General features: G+C 44.4%; 1 protein-coding gene across 2 annotated transcripts; it reads right to left on the bottom strand.

The window, feature by feature from the left end:
- Nucleotides 1–3,452: 3,452 nt before the first annotated feature.
- Nucleotides 3,453–21,025, bottom strand: exd2 (exonuclease 3'-5' domain containing 2). Of its 2 annotated transcripts, none has more exons than XM_063183708.1 (11): nucleotides 20,804–21,025; nucleotides 19,485–20,234; nucleotides 17,660–17,799; nucleotides 16,676–16,858; nucleotides 15,027–15,156; nucleotides 12,313–12,698; nucleotides 11,198–11,304; nucleotides 10,772–10,907; nucleotides 9,166–9,328; nucleotides 8,267–8,481; nucleotides 3,453–5,747 (listed from the first exon to the last, which is right to left on the bottom strand). In XM_063183708.1, the coding sequence occupies exons 2-11, from the start codon at nucleotides 19,989–19,991 to the stop codon at nucleotides 5,459–5,461; spliced, it is 2,256 nt and encodes a 751-aa protein (XP_063039778.1). In that variant the 5' UTR covers nucleotides 19,992–20,234; nucleotides 20,804–21,025; the 3' UTR covers nucleotides 3,453–5,458. The 2 variants fall into 2 exon arrangements, with proteins under 2 accessions (XP_063039778.1, XP_063039779.1); XM_063183709.1 differs by having other exon boundaries at nucleotides 15,027–15,153.
- Nucleotides 21,026–21,212: the final 187 nt, after the last annotated feature.

Below are 21,212 nucleotides of genomic sequence, written 5' to 3'. Positions count from 1 at the left end.
AAACATTGATGTGAATGAGAGGCTACTCCATTTGATGGTGGAGCTTTGGCATTTACTTGGCTATCCTGTACAAAAAAATGGTCTTTAATATTTTGCATAGTGTTTATTAAGCTGGGACACAATAGGAAGATGTTTGGAAGTGGCAGTCTAGCAGGTACTTGAGATTCGATTTAGTATTGCCTCCCATGACAGACAAGCGCAGCTCTGCAACTACTGGAGTTAGATGTCAACCAATACAATACGTTCACCCTTACTGTGACCAAAGAGGTTCATGCTTTGCTTTTCCATAGCAAGCTGCTGATGTTCAAAATAAAAGCAAACTAGACAGGTCATTATGAGGGCTGCTGCCTATTCAATTTAGTCAAATGTGCTTCAGAAAGAATCGTGAAATAGGTTAGTATCACATGATCTCACCACCTGAGAGTAGATCAGATACCACCAATATATAAATCTGAGGAAAAACAGCATCACAATCATCAGTCCAATGGAATGGTCCAGTTTTTCCTCTTGACCTTGTGGAGGAAAGACATTCCGCTATCCAGGAGGCTTTCAAACACCAGAGCACTTAAAGAATACGTGACAAGGTGTTATAGCAAAATGAGCATGGAAGCAACTCTGCAGCATGTTGAGCCACAGTGTGTTTTAAGTATTTATTTTGATATTTATTATTTTTGTAATTCAACTGTGAACAGGGTGGCAAGGGTTTGTACATTCAAATCAAATTTGACTCATAGATTGTTCTAATGCCAAAATCCAGAGGCCTTAATCCAGCAGAACCCGATTGTAAAAGAAACTGTCATAACTGACAAAAAAACCCATCCCAAGTCATGGAAAATACTGACCTAGGATATGTAAAGAGGAAAAAAGACCTTTTGTAAACATTTTTACAGACTATTTATTATTAAACTGTGATTTTTGTATATAATGACCATAAATATTGTGAATCCAATCCAGATTGTGTCCTGTGTTCTTTCACTAATGCTGTTGACAGATTATTTTTCCCTGAAAGTGAGCTCAACTCCCAACTGTTTTTGACAAGGTCCTCAGGTGCAAGTGAATGTATTTGTATATATTTTTTGTAGTAAAGCCACTCTCTAAAGTGTGATTCTTGTATTTTATTTTAGTGGTTAAGCATGACACAGACAGACGTTTCGGCCTAAGCCTTCTTCAGCAATTTGCAGAGGATGTAGGCAGGGAGTGCATTGCAATATGCGACCTTGCCTCCTCCACTTGCTTCTCGTCATGATGACATCACTGACAACAGCATTATATTTCAATATCTTGCAAAAGCTCAATTGTAGAGTCTTTTTCTCATTTGCAATTGGGATGGTGAATGAAATACAGTCCCTCAAAAGTTGTTGTGGCTAGGCTGACAGCTGGGAAACTTTATCGTTTTCTCCACGGAGGAGGGGCCAGGAGGCGGGACGAGGAGACAAGCGCAAGTGGAGGAGGCAAGGTTGCATATTAAAACGCACACATGGTGTCAGCTACAGTAGTATGACCATAGAGGTAGAAAATAACACTAGAGGTGACACGGCAGTTGCAACAGCACTGGGAAATGGCACATGGAGCTTCCCAACTTCCGTAGGTAGTGTAGGCACCTTCAGTCAATGCAAGTCAATGGAGAACATGTCCACCCCTGTCAAAAAATTGACTAAAACTGTGTGAATATGAAGTAACGCATTAATCAAAGACCCGATTTGAAATGTCAGGCTAAATATCTACTTAAATCATATGAGTCGATAAAATACATTTAAAACTCAAATTATATATTTTATGAACATAGTTAGCAACACACTTCAACTATTGTCCTTGTATAGTGTGTTGATGGACATTTTCACATGATTAAGCCATTTTGACAGAGGTGAGCCTCCTTCTCCATTAATTTCCATTTCTCTGATCTACCTACAGATAATGGCCGCTACAGATTGCCGTAAAATGGGGGACGGGTTCACCTCTAGTGCTATTTTCTACCTCTATGAGTATGACGATGAAGGAGGCGTAGGCCAAAATGTCTGAACTTCAGAATTACACTCGAGAGTGCAGCTTTTCCACAAAAAAGATTGTTTCTATACAGCCCATGACAGCCTGGTAGGTGAATAGTTCTCAATAGTTCTCTCTTTTCCATTGGGGGTTCTCCGGTAGGCTGGCCTACAGCTCGACAAATCGTGACTCGGCCGCTTTTCGAATAGGCATGACACAGCTCATTCGAAAAGCTAAAAGTGGCCGCTGAGTCGCGCTGTAGGCCTGCCAGGAAACCCAGAGTGGAAAAGAGGCACAAAAGTTGGGTCCCAAGGTCACAGAGATACTGCAGGGAAGTCGAGGAGAAGAAAGGACTCTGCATAGAAAGGGTTAAAAAGATTTCCATAAATTGGTTAGTGACAGTACTTGTTCACCTAAGGTAAATGTACTTACTTCTACTGTGAATTTCCGATGACTATTTAGCAATATACAATGGATGTAGGGTTCTTTTTCACTGTCATTTGGCCAGCACAGCGAAGAGCTGGACATGAGACAAGTGGAAGTGAGAGATGGGCAAGAATCGGGAAATGACGTCAGGCTGGAATTGAACCCGGCACAAAAATACAGCGCCTCAGCCTTTTGAGCCACGACATTTAAAACTATTAAAGGGGAACTCCTGCCAATTTCAATGTGCTGTTGTATTGCTCACGCTACCCTTGACTTGTCAGTAGTCGGTGACGCCGCAGTTTTTGGCTCAGCCCTTTCCAAGATATGAGCTATTCTATTAGGTCGGAAACTTTTGTTTACATTTCAAAAAAAACATTTTTATTTATTCCCAAAAACATCCAAAAGGTTGTACAACATCAGCAGACAGGTATCAAACAGCCTTAAAGATACCTTTTGGGAAAATATTTGGATTAGGCCAATGTTCATTTAAAAAAAAAAAATGTATACAAAAGTCGCCCCCATTAGAATAGCTCATATCTCGGAAAGGGCTGAGCCAAAAACTGCGGCGTCACCGGCTACTGTTAGTTAGAAACTTTATTATTGCCAATGGGGAAATTACTGACAAGTCAAGGGTAGCGTGAGCAATACAACAGCACATTGAAATTGACAGGAGTGCTCCTTTAATGGATGAAGTGTGGTTGGTGTTTAGAGTAGGCTACTGGGTTCCAAAAAGTTGTTCCAGGCAAAACAAGTTTGGGAACCTTTAGTGTATGGAAAAAAAGAAAAGGTGCGCACACTGATGCTGCTCCCAGTTTATTCAACAAAACGTTTCGACCAATCTGGTCGAAGTGTACGGACATTTTCTTTTTTTCGCTTCATCGCGTTTTATGTACGGCACCTGTTTTATTTGGATGTGCGCGCAGTGCACTCCAAAACGCTACTGTAACCTTTAGTGTATGAACACCGGCACCAAGATCATTAAAACCTAGAGCAGTCAGAAAAGGGAATTGTCAGGCAACTGGAAATTCACATGAAACAATCAGTCATTTAAGTGTACAAATGTGATTTATTTGATATATTTTTTTAATGTGCAACACAGCTCAGGAAACAGGTCAGCTTTTTTGTGGGGACTTACATCTGGATGAATGTAAATATAAAATGAAAAGCTGCGGGTCTCCCTAGCGGAGGCCTGAGGGGCCGTCACATCACGTCACGTCATGGAAGAACGTCACGATCACGTCGTCACATCCCGTCACGTCACGGAAGAACGTCACGATCACGTCGTCACATCCCGTCACGTCACGTCACTGAAGAACGTCACGATCACGTCGTCACATCCCGTCACGTCACGGAAGAACGTCACGATCACATCGTCACATCCCGTCACGTCACGTCACGGAAGAACGTCACGATCACGTCGTCACATCCCGTCACGTCACGTCACTGAAGAACGTCACGATCACGTCGTCACATCCCGTCACGTCACGTCACATCACGGAAGAACGTCACGATCACATCGTCACATCCCGTCACGTCACGTCACGGCCCCTCTGGCCTGGCACTGACACCATCCTCAATCCAAATGATGAAGCTGTAGTGTTTACCCATTCACACAAACAAAACAATCCCTCATACACGCACATACACACAAATACTGTCTTGACACACGCCCCACACACACACACACCAATCTCTCTCACATACGCACGCACGCACACAAATACCGTCTTGACACACTCCACACACACACACCAATCTCTCATTCACATACGCACGCACACAAATACAGTGTTGGCACCACTTGCAGTTGTCCCAATGCTATTCGGGAAAGGAAACAATAAGGGGGGTTTTGGGGAGGGCCAAATAGTCCTGCAGCAGCAGTAGTAGTAGTAGTAGTGGTTAATACAGACAGTATACAGCACTTGTCCCCATTCGTCCTGTGCTGAGGCAGAGAAGGTCTAAAATAGTAGTCTAGTCGCTCACATATGGCTCAAGGATATGATGTCCCTTCTTGCTGCAGCGCAGCGCAGGCAGGGGGACCATGGCTCAAGACAGATCAACAAACAAACTTCCATCATGACCTACGACGTCATCATGACTTCAGTTCCAACCACCCCCCCCCCCCCCCCTTGAAAGGCCACACACTCAAACACACATACACAATCCTTGTCCAGTAAAGATCTCGAGACACGAATTCATTCATAGTACAAAACCAAACGAATCTACGAAGAGACGTAAGACATTGCCTTTGCGTCTCTGTTCCTCTTCACAACAGCTTCAGAGACAAATAATAATAATAAAAAAACATATTTGGACTCTACCAAGCTGTGCTGCAGATAACCTGCCATTTGATGATATTTAGGTAAATATAAGGTTTTAGGGCCATAAGCCTGCATGGATTTTAATAATTTAAAGTTAAATACATATAAGCGCAAGCTTATGGCTTTTTAAAATAGATTGCTTAACTTGCAACAGGTGTTTTTTTCCTATATAGTACAAAAAAGGAAATTCATATGTTTTCCACAATCGCTCTCTTTTTTTTTTACCCCCTGCAAAGCATTGTCCTTTTAAGCGAGTGTTTCTTTCGCCTCCAAGTATTCATCGAGGTCCATTGGATATGCTCAACCATGAGGATGATCCTTTTGTTCTAAAGTGTCTGATCTTGCAGTCAGTCGGTGCAATCATCACTCAACTCATTATTGTCCATGTCAAGTACCTTCAAATGCAGCAGCACCACCCACCCAACCAACCAACCAACCAACCAACCAACCATGGGGTCTGAACTCCTCCCCATACCCCGCCCCCCTGGTCCCTAGGAGACCACACAGGGGGAGGAGCGAATAGGGAGGTGGAGGAGGAGGTGGCGTAGGTAGGTAGGAGGTGAATGAGGAGGAGGTGGTGGTGAGGGAGCTTGATGATGTTTTCTAGTGTCTCTCACACACGCACGCGGACACTGATGAACACACACATACACACACACACACACAAACCCAAAGAGGTGTTTGTGTGGCGTAGTCGGCAGGTCCACAGCAGCGTGTCCTGGTCCTCCTCAATGCACCTCAGGCGGGGGCGTGCAGGGCGAGGCAGGCTGCGAGGAGCCCGAGCAGGTGGAGGTGTTGGTGTTGCTGAGCTCGATGGCCAGGTCCTCGCCGTACTTGCGCAGGTACTTGTCGTGGTTGTGGCTGACCGACCAGAGCGGCGGCAGGTGGCGCGGCTGCATGCTGCGCAGGAAGTGCTGGCGCCACAGGACCTCCAGCTCCATCAGGCCGCGCAGGCCGCGCTTGGCGAACGCCGTCACCACCTTCAGGCCGTGAGGCACGTAGTCCTCGTTGAAGATCCTGACATGAGAAAACACATGAGCATTCCCCCATTAGCTTCTGTAAGTGTACAGTTCAGCTAAAAGATCCTGCACCACGAGTGAGACACATTTACTAGGGTGACCAGATGTCCCGAAAAATTCGGGACAGTCCCGAATTATAAGCTTTTGTCCCGAATCCCGAATCTGACTGACTAATGTTTTAACCAGGTACACATCTCAAACTTTTGGCTACTGCCGCCTGTGCCCCTGAGAGGCTGCTTGTGCAGCCCCAAATACGTGAAGTGGCTGCGTTCCGCCCCTCAGCAATGTATCGTTTATCTTGCTGACATTCTGTTCGATTGCAACAGTAAGCGCGAGCAATTACCAGCGCACATTTTCACTTTCACCGACAAAATGACAGTAGTAGCGACATGGCAGATGAAGAGCCCCACCATGCGAGTAAAAAACAGAAGCGACAGTGCAGGTAGATGAAGGAATGGGGAGGGGAACTATATTCTGGTTTTAGACCGTTCTGTCAACGTGCATCCTGGCATTGTATTGTTTATTTTTTGACGAGTGCACTGACAAGCTAACTTGCAGTGATGGCAAGCTAATCCATTCCGTGTTCAAGTGTAAAACAACCTCGCCGCTCAGATGCCAAAGCATCGATGCAGGTAGGCGTCACAGAAAGCGTTAAAAAATGAAGGAGAAAATGAGAGGTCAACAGCAGCTGCGGGATTGACATGGCATCGAGGGGGGAAACAATGCAGGCATCGCAGCTGTGGGGAAAAGAAGTTTAACAAGTAGCCTAGGCTACTACTGTAATAATCTATTTATTTCTTGCCTTTCAATCAATCATGTTGTCAGGGCTTGTTATTAGGCTATTCTATAAATCGAAAGGTCTGAATTGCATCCTATAGGCCTATTTAATTAAAAAAACATTTTTTTTTCAACGACAACCCCCCCCCCCACCAAAAAAAGCGTCCCGAATTTCAGCAAACCTCATCTGGTCACGCTAACATTTACTGATATTTGTAAATCATGCTACATTGCCCTACACAGGCAAAGAGCCAACTACATATTATTTAGTCAAAATTGAGTTTAGACTGTGACATAGCAATATTTCTAAAGCGTGACACATTTAGACCATGAGGCTTTATCAATCTATGTTTGCAGTAACCAACCTTATACCAATAGTTTGAAGGCCTTTTTCCTCAGTTTCAATGTTGGTGTTGTTACTGCACTTAACTGAATGTCTGTCACCTGTGTGACTGTCACCCCACAAAGGCAGTTATGAAACTGTAGCATGGATCAGGCACATTACGACCAAATCCTACAACAATTCTGTTTAAGACATTCTTAGCTATAACTCAATATCCCTCAAAATCCTTGTTTGCAAAAATCCAGTAACTTCATCCCTGTATTTGAATGAACCTGTACAGGGGTGATAGTGAAAAAAAATCCTGAGACTGAACTTTTCTCCCTGCTCTAATGACGACGAGAAGATACTGCATAGTGACGTAACCTAGGCCTATTTTGACTTGACATTATTTTGACATTATTCAAACAGTTAATAGCCTGTGTATGACCATTATTCAAGCCTGATAGTAGAAGAAAATTCTGAACCTGTAACAGTTTCTGAGATAAGAATAACCTAATGGCTAATCATTATCAATGTTTTTATTTTTGCAAACTCTGTCAAGCCTGAAATCAGGCATGGAGCCTGAATACTATCAGCCCTGCCTGTATTCTGCATCCAGCACACTTGCAACCCTCTAGTCTCCACTACAGGTGCAGCCACACCTACTGCTCCCCCACATTACCCACCTGCCCTCCCATCTACCTCAGTCTCCACCCCTGTCATGTCACCAACCTGGGGGGTATACTACGACGCTGGTTCAGTAGTAATCCAGGTTAAGTTGACCTTATGGTAGAGGTAAATCATCTAATAGAAGAGCCTGGAGTCCTCATTTTCTCAACTAAACGATGCCTGCAAGTATACCTGTAGGTTAGCTAAGCCTGGTTCATCACTTAACCATGTTTTTAGTACCCCCAGTACCCCAGGTTGGCAGCCTTTTACATGCCTCATCTCTCGTGCGCAACCTCGTTGAACTCCTCTCCTTCACCCCCTACACCCACCGTGCATCACCCCCCACCAACCTTATCTCCACCCAACTACACACTCCAAATCACATCTATACCAGAGAATCGTATATGAGAGGGAGATAAAGCAGGCCGGTTATTTTCCGGTATCCACTTTACGTTGGGTTAACGCCCCTTTAGGAGACCTTCGATTAGGAGACCTTCGGAGTCTTGAGGTTGATAATAAATGGAGTCCCCTTAGCGTTGTAGATGGCGGTAGCGCACGTCTTGTGCAAACACCACGAAAAGAGAAGAAGAAGGAGGGAAAACGCCCCCTTAGGAGACCGAATTTTGAGCACACGCTTTTGCATTGAGTGGGCGTGTTTCGATTCCTCTTATTATATATCCAACCTCTTTGCCTATACACCCCCTCCCAACCCTGTAACGACCCCCCAGCCCTCTAAAATGTCCCCCCACCTGGTCTCCAGGTTGGCAGCCTTCTGGATGATCTCCTGGGTGACCGTGTCAAACTCCTCCCCTTCCTGCTGCTGCATGTAGATGCTGATCTGGTCCAGCAGCTCCTGGCGGCGGGCGTCTGGCAGGCCGTCGCGGGCCGTGAGCAGAGCCCTGGCGGCCGAGCGCACGCGCCGCCTCTCGGGGTCCTCTAGGAGGCGCACGCCCTCCTCGCAGCCCTGGGGGTAGGGATGAGATATCGGTGCATCGGTATCGGGTTCAGATATCAACATAATTCAGAGATCAGATCGGAATTTTCCCGAAGTATCGGAATTTTCCCAGGACTGATATTAAGCCAGGTGTAATGTTAATTTGAAGTCATAACACTTGGATATTATTTTTTCGTTTTCAGGATGGGATTGTTACTTTTTTACTTGTGACTTTTACTTATGAATTGGTTTCCTGTTCTTCTGACTTCCTTTTCTGACCAAATAGTCATCTTGGGCCTACCTCAAGTTGAAATTCATGCATATATGAGGTTTTGGTATTGGATCGGAGTAGTATCGGTATCGGCAGATATCCAAATTTAGATATCGGGATCGGATCGGAAGTGAAAAAATGTTGTATCGGTGCATCCTAGGGCTGGGCAATATGACGATAGATATCATTATCGTTATATAAAAGTGTATATCGTGACCTTTCTCCTATATCGTTTATATCGTGATAGTAATTTGATCAAATGTATACAATTTTATACATTTAATTGCATTTCATGTTGTCACAATAAAAAAATAAAGAGCAAATAAAGAGAATAACTGAAAACGTATGTAATTGTGCTATATCGTGATATATATCGTTATCGTGATATAAAGTAATAAATATCGTGATATTGTTTTTTTTCCATATCGCCCAGCCCTACCTACCTGGGGGGCGCCGTGCTCCTGCGCCAGCTCCTGCTTGAGCTGGCCGTCGTAGGTGCAGGAGACGGCATGGCAGGCAGTGCACAGCAGCAGGATGTCGTGGCAGTTGTGGTCCTTGATCTCCGCCGGGAAGTAGCGCCGGTACTCGTGAGGCACGATCTTCTTCCTGAGGTGAGGCAGAAGGAAGGGTTGGAAAGTTACTAAAATTACTTTTACTCAAATTACTGCAATGTAGTTGAATAAGTAGCACCAGCACTCATGAGACCCGATCTTCTTCCTGAGGTGATGCAGAAGGACAAAGAGACGCATAACATGATCCAAGGGTGGAAAGTTACTAAAGTTACTAGTTAAGTTAGTAGCGCCGCCGGTACTCGTGAGGCACGATCTTCTTCCTGAGTTGATTCACAAGGATGGAAACTTAATAAAGTAATTACTTTTAGTCAATAAAAACTACTGAACTGTATTACAATAATTTGAGTATGTAGCACCAGCACTCGTGAGGCATGATTGTCTTCCTGAGGTCGCACGCAGGATGATGGATAAAACAAAACGACATGACCGACGGTAGAAGCAACTAAAGTAGTTTCTTTAAAGGGACACCGTGTGAGATTTTTAGTTTATTTCCAGATTTCATGCTGCCCATTCACTAAAGTTACCTTTTTCATGAATACTTACCACAACCATCAAATTTTAAGTATCCATTATGACTGGAAAAATGGCATTTTTCATACATGAAAAGGGGGATTTTTCTCCATGGGCCACCATTGTGAATTTCCAGAAATAGCCATTTTTAGCTGCAAAAACGACTGTATTTGGACCATACTAGAAACTATTTGTTTATTACTGAGTAAACTTTCATGTAAAGATCAAATTTGGCAATAGGCAGCCCTGTTTCAATGAGCAACATAGTTGCAGTACCTTTATTGATCATTTCCTGCACAGTGTCCCTTTAACTCAAATGAATGTGATGCAGTAGATTATAATAACTAATTTGGAAAGTACCACTAGCGCTCATGAGGCACGATCTTCCTGAGGTAATGCACACAAGGGGAAATAAACAAACGACGTGAGCAAGGGTGGAAAGTAACTTAAATAATTAGTAACATTACTGTAATTGAGTACCGTAGTTTTATGAGAAATGTATCATTTTTAAGTTGCTTCTAAAATGATTCATTTTACTTTAACTTGTAACTGGCTCAGAGTTCTGAGTAAAATCTGACTAAACACAAGGACCATTACTTAACTTAATTAATTTCCTTAATTTCCCCCCGGGGATCAATAAAGTTACGCTACTCAACTCTAACCCCAACATCCATCTTAGGTGCTGTTTCCACGTAGCAGGATATTTTTTTAGGAGGGTATTTTTTTCTCCTGCTAGATGTAAACGCAACATGTGGATAAAAATAAATCCTCCATTGTAACGAATGCGTTTCAGCCCCTAAACAGGATATTTTTTTCTCCTGCTTTTTATACCTGGATTTTAAATATCTGCTGCGTGGAAACGGAAGGCCAAAACCAATGCAAAACGAAACGATTGTGTAGAACTAAAGGCAGTATGGGAGTTCCCAGGCTAGGCTGATACGGTTCATCGATGCCAAATGAGCCTCACCTGATGTAAGAGTCGGCTTTTCCACACACCACACAGAGGTTCTGCTTGGCCGTGAGGTAGTAGTCTTGCTGAGTCTCGGGGCGCCCCGAAGGCTCAAACAGCAGACGCACCACGAACGGCTCTTCACTCTTCAGAACTACGGCAGCCGAGAGAGAGGGAGGAATAAGGGGCGGGGTGGGCACACACTTTTAATTACTTTTATTTGGATCTACGAGACAAGATCCGAATATGCTGGAAAAGGTATTTGACATGTTGATAGATGTTATAGGGGGCCACACAATTTTTCATATACCAGTCCTCTTACTGTTGTAGCATTCAATTCATGGATAAACAGAACATCTACGTCTCCATATGTGCATACTGACACCAGAATATTTTTTTAGCATGAAGGACTAGCATGCCAAAAAAGGGATGGCACATACATACCTCCGATGCCTTTGTCAATGTACCACTGGGCCTTCTTGCGGTCACATGTGCACAGCGGCTGTCCATCAGGGGCGTGGAGAAAGCAATTGTCATACAGGGGGGACCTGCTGTAAATGGAGAAACACCAAGTAGGGATGCAAATTATCGATTAATTCACTAATCATTAGTTGATATCAATTAATTGTAAGTCGATCGATAAGGCTAAGCGGTGTTTCCCCCCCGAAATCTCAATGTTTCTCGAAAAAAAAAAAAAAAGAAAAAGAAAAAAAAAACCTAAATCTAAAAAATTGAATTAAAAATTGAGATAAAAAATACCACATTTAAATTAATTCTATTTCCAAAGGTGATTTTAATATTCCCACTATTCACACCCCTCTTCACACACTCTTCACAAGCCCATTTCACCTGGGTCTCTTGTCAGGTGAATTGACGATTAATTGTGATCAATGTTTTTAATCGAGTAACGCATTGATCGATTAAAGTTGATTAATCGATTAATCGTTTGCATCCCCAACACTAAGTCTGTCAATACGGGAGCTACAGTATACTCAACACCATCTGTGCCTGGTAGAACTAATCCTCAATCTGGACCCACTGACTTATTCCAATTGAGAACAGAAGTCTACAGGCCAGATACTGAACAATAAACCATTGTATGTACCAACGTTTAAAGGGTGGAGAATCTATTGCTCTAAACGCGCTTCGCTGGCCTCCACCTGCTATAATCTCATCCGTCTCCCAAAAACTCTGCTTCGAAGCTACAGTACAAGAGAACTTAAAAGTCATATTCATGAATCATAGTGTCGTAATTTTTTCTCTAGAACAGTGATTTTCAACCTATGGGCCGGGGCCCACTGGTGGGCCCTGAAGGTATTCCAAGTGGGCCTTGAAATAATTTTCTTTAAAAATTATAATCACATTTTGGTGTGGGCTGCTGTTGATTTATTTGAGTTTTATTCGTAATTGGGTCAGAGGTGGGCCCCGAACATTTGTGACAATTTTGAGTGGGCCCCAAGTTGGAAAAGGTTGGGAACCCCTGCCCTAGAACAAATCTACAAAATAACAAAACCCCTTTAGGAATAATACTAATATTTTTAAAATCCTACCAGACTTACCGAGCGGAGTAGCCTGCACCCAGCGGTTTCCTTTTATTCTTGCGTGGGTCGGTCATCCGCTGGTCAGGGCTGTCGGGGCTGTCCATGCAGCTGGGGAGCAGCAGCTTCGGCCTATTGCAGCTACTGCTGATGCTTTGCCTCTTGCGCTCCCCCTCCTGGCTCCCTGTGGTACTGCGGCCCCGGAATGGCACGTCCAGGAGCCCCTGGCATCGAGAGGCCAGCTGGGAGTAGGCACTCCCCGCCTCGCTGGGGGACGGGCTGGGCTCGACAGGGCTGTCTGGGGCGCCGCTTGGGCTGGGGGTGGTAGGGGTGGAGCCGGAGCTGGAGGCCAGCAGGTGGAAAAAGAGCACCACAGACACCTGGGCGTCGTGTGCTGCATAGCTCACCTACAGAACAGAACAGAAAGGTCATTCAGGTCATTTGTGTGTGTACGCAACAAGCTCACTGCAGCACATCACAGCTACAGTAACAGAACAAGTATCATGATTTGCAATATGATATGGAGATGCAGTATGCATTCTAGAGAGAGACGGGAACGATAGGCAAATGACACTGGCTGGAATCCTGGAATCGAACCTGGGTTGCCAGCGCAATATAACCCAGTGCCCTACCGTTAGGCCACGGTAGGCCCTACAGCAGATGCATTTTACTTGAAATCACAAAGTACTGTATATTGAGACATTCAAAATCCATGCATTTCCAAATCTGACGCACTGAGCTGAACGATTTGGGTCATGTCATGGCCAACAAGCACTTGCTTTCCTGTCTGTGCCTCAAAGGGGTAGCCTGGCGACGCCATCCTCTGTACTCCACCCAAAGATTTTGGCTCCGCACATCGTCTGGCAAAAGCCTCGAGCTCGGTTCTCTCAGTGTTTCGGCAATCAGCAAACAGTTGAGAGTGGTGACGTAGAGCTCACCCGCGAGCTCCGTTACTGATTGGTTAAGGTAACTATATTCACACTTTCGTTTTGTTATTTCTATGCTTTTACGATGCTATAACAGGCATGTTAATAAAGCACAATATGGGTTTTAATTTGAGTTTGGAACTTCAATTAATTTAAATGATAGAGTAAGATCAGACCATCTCCCATCGTACACGGAGACGGATTCCTCATGGCTTTTGCCAGACTGATTGGCGGAGTCAACAGTCGGCTATTCGCCCAGGCTATCAAAGGGGATTAGTAATGAGCAATCATACTTTGATACTTGGTTCATTTGGCCACCTTGCTGGAGTAATGTCGACATGTTTTTTTGCTTTAGAATCAGAAAATTTTAAACATTATAAATAAAATGGCTTAAATGGGAGCTCATCGGTGTGCGGTTTTCTTCACTGCCTAAACATTATAAACCCAACAACTGTAGCACCAGCAAAATCTCTGGTATGAAGTCCAGTTGCTCACTCAAGCTTTTAACCAAAGAGGTTGGATATTTCTAAAGAGGAATCGTAACACGCCCACTCAATGCAAAAGCGTGTGCTCAAAATTCGGTCTCCTAAGGGGGCGTTGTCCCTCAGTCTTCTTCTCTTTTCGTGGTCTTTTGCACAAGACGTGCGCTACCGCCATCTACAGTGCTAAGGGGACTCAATTTATTCTCAACCTCAAGACTCCGAAGGTCTCCCAATCGAAGGTCTCCTAAAGGGGCGTTCACCCGACGTAAAGTGGATACCGGAAAAGAACTTGCCTGCTTTATCTCCCCCTCATATACGATTCTCTGTTTTAACTGCTGGTACTAACTAAACCCCATCTGCTGGCCAAACGTCTACGGAGTAGAGTCCCATTGCTTACTAAACTTCTGACCAATAACCAGGGCTGTAGTACTCGAGTCCGCACTCAGACTTGAATATGGGTCAAGTCCGTTTTTCTAAGCATTTGGATTCGTTAGCAGTTGTTGGACTCTGTTGGTCTTGCCAAATATCGCTTTTGGACTCAAAAAAGGCGTTTCTAAGGTGGAGCTTTAATCCAATAAAATACAAGTTTAAAGTTGCGTGCATGGTATATAGGTTACCTTCAAACAGTCATTTTATTGTATTTTCATCTTTTTTCCATTCATTTTCACTGATCGGCACGTGATTGGGACAAGTCAAGTCCGTCCAAAGGTGGACTTGACTACACTGCCGTGCAAAACAAGAACGCAGTAACTCAAAAATGGTCAAAAAAAATTTAGATCGGAAATGGGCTTTAAACTACCTCATTTGTCTTGTGTCAAAAAATGGTGGTCCAACACCGTCCCGTTTTAGATAAAAATCATTTTGAAAGTGCAAAAATGACTAAAAAAAAGTTACTGCGGTGTTGAATTAAAGGTTACTTTGTGCAAAACAAAAACGCAGTAAGTCGGTGAGTTACTGCTGCACTTTCCAATGGGAATGGTTTGGGAGTAGACAGTAATACTAGCCAAGAACGCAGTAACTTCTGCAGTAACTCCATTTTGTGGCAGTAATACCAGCCAAGAACGGAGTAACTCCGTTTTTTTGTGGCAAAGAGACACATAAATGTAGTTTTTTCAGTTTTTTTGTGTGCATTTAATTTCTATCCTAAAAAAAGTATTACCAGGAAGTGTCACCACCACTTCACCAACAACACAGTTGTCAAGCCATATAGAAAACTTTGAAGCCTTTTTTCTCAGTTTGCCAGAATCTGAGTTACTGCGTTCTTGTTTTGTAGGGCAGTACAGCCCTGCCCTTAACTAAACCCCTGTCTGCTGTCTAGGGGCACTACCTGCTCCGGGCTCAGCTCCTCGGCTTCCCAGTCGCTGCAGCGCAGGTGGAGGGACTTGTCCAGGGAGATGTCGAGCAGGTCTGAGGCCAGCGACTTCAGGCTTAGGCCATTGGTTAGTGGCACGTGCCTGCTGAGATAAGAGACAAAAGAGAAGCAAAATCCAACTGAAATGGTAAATGGTAAATGGACTGCATTTATATAGCGCCTTTCCACTCCTTCGAGCACTCAAAGCCCTTTACATGCCTCACATTCACCCATTCACACTCACATTCACACACCGGTGGTACCACCCTGCCATCAGGAGCAACTTGGGGTTAAGTATCTTGCTCAAGGACACAACGATGGAGTCAGGCCGAGTGGGGCCCGAACCTGCAACCTTTGGGTTGCCGAACGGCTCCTCTACCACCTGAGCTACCACCGACCATCAATGATCAAAACACACCAGCATCGTGCCAGTCCTCCATGCAGAAGCAACTAAAAACAGCATCACAGGCAGTTTTGATGTTTCATGCAAATATGCTCTGCATTCTTGAAGCCATGTAGAGAGATGGGGAGAAGATGAAACCAGGACATGGAGGTTGCTAGCTCAGTGAACATGTTTCAGGGTGGCATTACTCTAGAAAACACAAGACACATGTTCTCAGAGTCCATTATCCAAGCCCCATGGGTAGTCTGGGTGCTGCTAGCTAGGAGTAGTCAATGTCAAAGTGCACCGTCAACTCTGTATGAGTTTGGATATGCTTTTTTTGTGGTTTTATGCTTTTATTTAAAGCGATACTGTCCCATTTTTGGAAATAAGCTTATTTTACATTAGCCATGTCTGACCATATATGGACAATTTTCGCTGCCATTCTGACAGTGGAACCCTACGGCAATGCCTTCCCTATTTTACAAACACCTCTGTGTCAGACTTGTACGAAATTCTGAATGGGATGAATTTGAATTCAATGTAATGCCATAATATGAACACTAGGTGGTGGTGTTCTATGTTCTCTCAATGGGTGGTGTAGCTTAAATTCAAAGAAATTCAAGGTAATGACACCACCTAGTGTTCGTATTATGGCATTACTTTGAATGCAAATTCATTCAATTCGGAATTTCGTTCAAGCCTGCTCTGTGTACTGTATGAATTCTTGAGATCAGTGATGACCTTTGACCCCTATTCCTCCTAGTCTTACCTGAGCCTCATGGCCAGGAAGCGCAGGTCGATGGTGCGGCACAGTACCAGGCCGTGGTGAATAGTCTGGCCTATCAGGCTAATGTACGACACATTTCGCTGCCATTTTCAGAATTGGACCCTATGGCAATGCCTTCACTATTCTATAAACAAGCATCTCTGTGTACTGTACTGAATTCTTGAGATGAGTGATGACCTTTGACCCCTATTTGACCCTATGGGGCAGCCGTGGCCTAGTGGTTAGAGAGTTGATCTTTCGATTTAGGGGTTGCCGGTTCGAATCCCCCCTGACTTCTCCCTACACCTCCATCCATGGCTGAAGTGTCCTTGAGCAAGGCACTTAACCCCACATTGCTCCAGGGACTGTAACCAATATCCTGAAAAATAATAGTTGTAAGTCGCTTTGAACAAATGAAAGCGTCAGCTAAGTGAAAGGTAATGTAATGTAATGTAATATTCCTCCTAGTCCTACCTGAGCCTCATGGCCAGGAAGCGCAGGTCGACGGTGCGGCGCAGCACCAAGCCATGGTCATGCGCCAGGCGCTTGCCGTCCTCGTAGCAGCCCACGCCCACCTTCAGCACGTGCAGGTCGCTCAGGAGCTCCGCCAGTGTGGAGGGCAGGGCCAGCGGCAGCGGCAGGGGCCCCGGGGTAGGGCTGGGCGATATGGAAAAAAAACAATATCACAATTATGGATTATTCAACAGTTCAAAGTTCCATGCACAGCTCCTAGGTGCTGGTAGATGCAGGAATGTTCAATACTTCAAAAGAAAGAAGTCTACCGCACACTTTCTTGACTTTATGCTCGTTTTATTAGAGCGAACAACACGTTTCGCCTCAGTGCGTCATCAGGCTCGCTCAAGTCCTGAGTCCTGAGCGAGCCTGATGACTGAGCCTGAGGCGAAACGCGTTGTTCACAATATGGATTACTTTACATCACGATAACGATATATATCACGATATAGCACAATTACATACGTTTTCAGTTATTCTCTTTATTTGCTCTTTATTTTTTCATGTCGCAAAACAACCTTTCTTTAAAATGGATCTTTTTATTCTTATTTTTACATTTAAATTAACTTAGTGTGTAGTGTTAACAGTGTTTTATTCTTATTTTTACAGTTAAATTAACTTAATAGTGTGTATTGTGACAACATGAAATGTAATTAAATGATATTCAATTGTATAAAATTGATAAAATTACTATCTATGATATAAACGATATAGGAGAAAGGTCACGATATACACTTTTATATCACGATAACGATATATATATATATATCATCAGGGTGCGATTTGTAGGGGGGGGGATGGGGGATTGATATTGTTATTTTTTCTACATGATTTTATCACAGTTCAATGTAATTCCATTGATATTGCTTACAATCTGAAACATATTCCCCCTTCTGGTTTTCCGACAAATCGCTCCCTGTATATCATCATATTGCCCAGCCCTACCCCGGGGTATGAAGGGAGGACTCCTCCTCCTCCTCCGCAGCAGGCCGCAGCAGCAGGTGCAGTCGGATCAGGGCACACTGGCCCGTGTAGGTGGCCAGCTGCAGCAGGGAGACCGGGCAGGGCTTGCCCTTCATGGACACCTGAGGAAGGCGGGTGAAGAGGAAAGGAAAGGGGAGATTTTAGTTCAAGAGATTCAAGAATTGATTGTCATTGTCAAAAAGGCAACGAAATTGTGTTTGGGGTACAATACTTAGTAGCAGCAGGTTTTCAAGTAAAGTGCAATAAGAGGTAAAAGTGACACCAGTGCTTGACCCCCCCCAGCCCCCCCATCCCATTTAAAGTGCAGCAGAGATTTTTATGTAAGATGTTTGAAGTTTGATGTTATATTATTATATTCTTTATTGATTATACTATTTATTGATACTGCGGGCCTGTGTGTGTGTGTGTGTGGGGGAATATTTTTTTCCTGAGGTGGAGGTTCTTCTAATCACGCAATATAAACCATGCCACAATTGACCATCTGAACTGGATGATTTTAATGAGCACACCAATCTGAAAGGTGGCCAACTACCAGTGAAGCTGCACTGAATTTCAATCAATTTTGGTCTGAACAAGCTGCCCTGCCCATTGTCCGTTCTTCACGAGCCAGAATAATTTGGTACCAATTAAAAAAAAAAACACTGCACAAGTCATCCAAATCAATCAGTGGTCCTATTGGTTGAAGGGAAGTAGGAATACTGTAGCTTTTGGTCTCTGATAACTTTGCCTAAAGCAGTTCCGAGCAGCGTTGCCAGAATGTGTCTGACCAAATCCCGCCCAAAAGCTTCTCAAAAAACGCAAAAATCCGATAAATTCCACCCAAAATCAACAAATTACATTGACTTCTATGGGCCCAAAACGGCTGAAAAAAAAAAAAAAAAAAGCCAAATGGCCAATTTTTCCCGTTTTTACCCGCAGACGCTCATCCCAAGTAGCCCAATTGGGAGGGCACCCGCCCAATCTGGCAACACTGGCTCCGAGGTCATCCTGCGCAGTCCACCACTCGGGGTCGAACCCGCAACCTCTCAGTTACTCAAGAGTCCGGCGCAGGTACCATACCAGTGAGCTAAATGCCAAGGCTGATAGCTCATCGGTGGCCGAAAGCCCAACTGGGAAACTCCCATTGTCACAGCACTCCACAGCACACACGTGCACAATGCACAAAATGAAATTGCATTTATGCCTCACCCGTGCAAGGAGGCAGCCCCCAATGGTGCCCCAAAAGGAAGCAGTGCGGCAGGATGGTACCATGCTCAGGGTACCTCGGTCATGGAGGAGGATGAGGGAGAGCACTGGTTAATTAACTCCCTCCACCAACCTGGCGGGTCGGGAGTCGAACCGGCAACCTTTGGGATACAAGTCTGACACCCTAACCGCATCTGCATGAGGCCTCGTGGGAGAGGTTTACTAATGTTCTACTGCTGAACTTGGCTAGTTGGCACGTGCAACACAAGAACAATTTTACAGGTTAAATGTGTCAGCTAGAAGCTGTGCAGGATCAGGCACAGGCAAAATTAAAAGGCTCGGCTGATGTCACTTCTCACCTCTGCAAGCTCCTAGAACACAATGACACAGAGAACTGAAGAGAAGAACGTAGGGGAGACCGTTGCAACATCTAGTTTTGTTTCCCATCATAGATAAGAGTGATTATATTCATATTGTACAATCTTAGGTGGATGCCCCATCTTTGTACAGTATCTGACGCAAGCATCCCCTATTGCAAATGTCTCCCCCACAATCTTTGACTAATATATGGTCTATGGCCAATATTATTATAAATGTTTACCCATTCGCAGTCCAGCCCCAGGACGGGGTAGACGGCCAGGTCCTGCTGCAGCGAGGGCCACAGGCTGTCCCACTCCTCGGCTGAGCTCACCACCACCGGCGTCACCCCCAGAAGACACTTTGTAGAGGGTAGCGATGCGGGAGGAGGTGAGGCCAGAGAAGGAGGAGGAGAGAGCAGCTCTGGGGTCCCCGGAACCGCCACTTGGGGCGACTCTTGGGGTTGTGCTGCTGAATGATGCTGCTCCTCTGGTTCTTGCTTTTGCTCTTTTAGCTGCTGCTGTTGTGGTGGTGTTGGTTGTTGTTGCTTCTCACTCTGTGATAGCTGCTTAGGCGCCCTATCTTGCAGCGGTTGCTTTTGTGGCGTTGCCAAAAGGGCCAGTGGTGGTGGAGATGGGCCCTGTGTGAGCTTTTTTCTCTGGGTGAGGAAGGTCCGCCAGAGGATCAGGCCTCCCAGCGTGGCTCCAAACACGGTGGCCATGGCGGCCACCATGGAACTCTGTCGGGACATTTTCACGTGGACGACAGGGTTCGCAGTTCGAAAAAAGTGAGTTACTGAAGCATCCACAGAACGGTAGACTTTGTACTCGACGTGTCTTGGAAAACGTCTCTCTCCTCAACCAATCTCAAGTCCCTTTCAGATGTTTGTTTCACCCGTATGCGGGCCAGGAACGCATGAGTAGATAAGAAGCATGTCTGCGCGTAGCCTGTGGACTTGCACGTCCACGCTCTCTTCACTTTATTTGATATGCACCTGCAACAAAACCAACTAAAATATGTAAACTTGCGTGTAAGATCAGTGCGGACACAACATCCACGAAGCATCTCCCTAAAAAACATCTTTTGCGCTTTCAAACGCCTTTGTATAATAACAGTCATGTAATGCTTCAGTTTTGTGACGCCTCTTCTGTAACAACTATTTATTTATTGAGGTGAGACAATGTAACATATGACGCCTGTGACATGGGCTACAATGTTTTCAAGTTCGAAGTGAACTGGCCTGCGTAACTTTGTTACAGAGAGCAGATTGGACAGTGACTACAAATTCATTATATCGACTGTGCACTGACAACAGTGCGTTCATTAACCATTCATGTATTTACCTCAAAGAACGAATGGCAATTTTTGTTTAGTAACACAAGCTACGTTAACACAAACATTCGCACCCTACTGAGGCTAGCTTTATTACACTGCAGCACAACTTGTTCCTTCAGCTATGTGCCAAGTCAACATCCCTCTTTGTCTCGGAGAACAAATGTTACGATAGAGAGTGTAACCATGTGCTTAAGGCCATTGTTTAAATCTAACAATATGACAACTTACCGCTCACAACGACAGTCCACTGTTTGATGTTTCACCTGCAAACGCATGCATGATCACCCATAAATTTCACTGAGAAGCTCTTCCGGTTGACCCTCCCTTTCAAAATAAAAGCCTTACAAAATTATAGAGAGTTACGCCATCAACTGTTATAGGCTACATTTGCTCCGTTATGATGGTTTTTTTCTGGTTCAGATATTTGAAGTTACCCAAGTCATGTAGAATTTATATGACTAATTTAACCAAAATAACAGATGTTCAAGATTAACTGAAGTGTAAAATATCAGCTGAGAGAAAGGTATGCTATCAGCTCCAAATAAATACCTATTTATTTACATCAAGCATAAGATTTTGAGAGACTGGTCATCAATAACTGGTAAGTTGTTAAGTTATTTTAGGCAATCCCCCCCCC

This window comes from Engraulis encrasicolus, chromosome 19, assembly GCF_034702125.1.
Source record: "Engraulis encrasicolus isolate BLACKSEA-1 chromosome 19, IST_EnEncr_1.0, whole genome shotgun sequence".
NCBI lineage: Eukaryota > Metazoa > Chordata > Actinopteri > Clupeiformes > Engraulidae > Engraulis > Engraulis encrasicolus.
The sequence above is the reverse complement of the archived record's forward strand: the minus strand, read 5'-3'. Positions and strand labels throughout refer to the sequence as shown.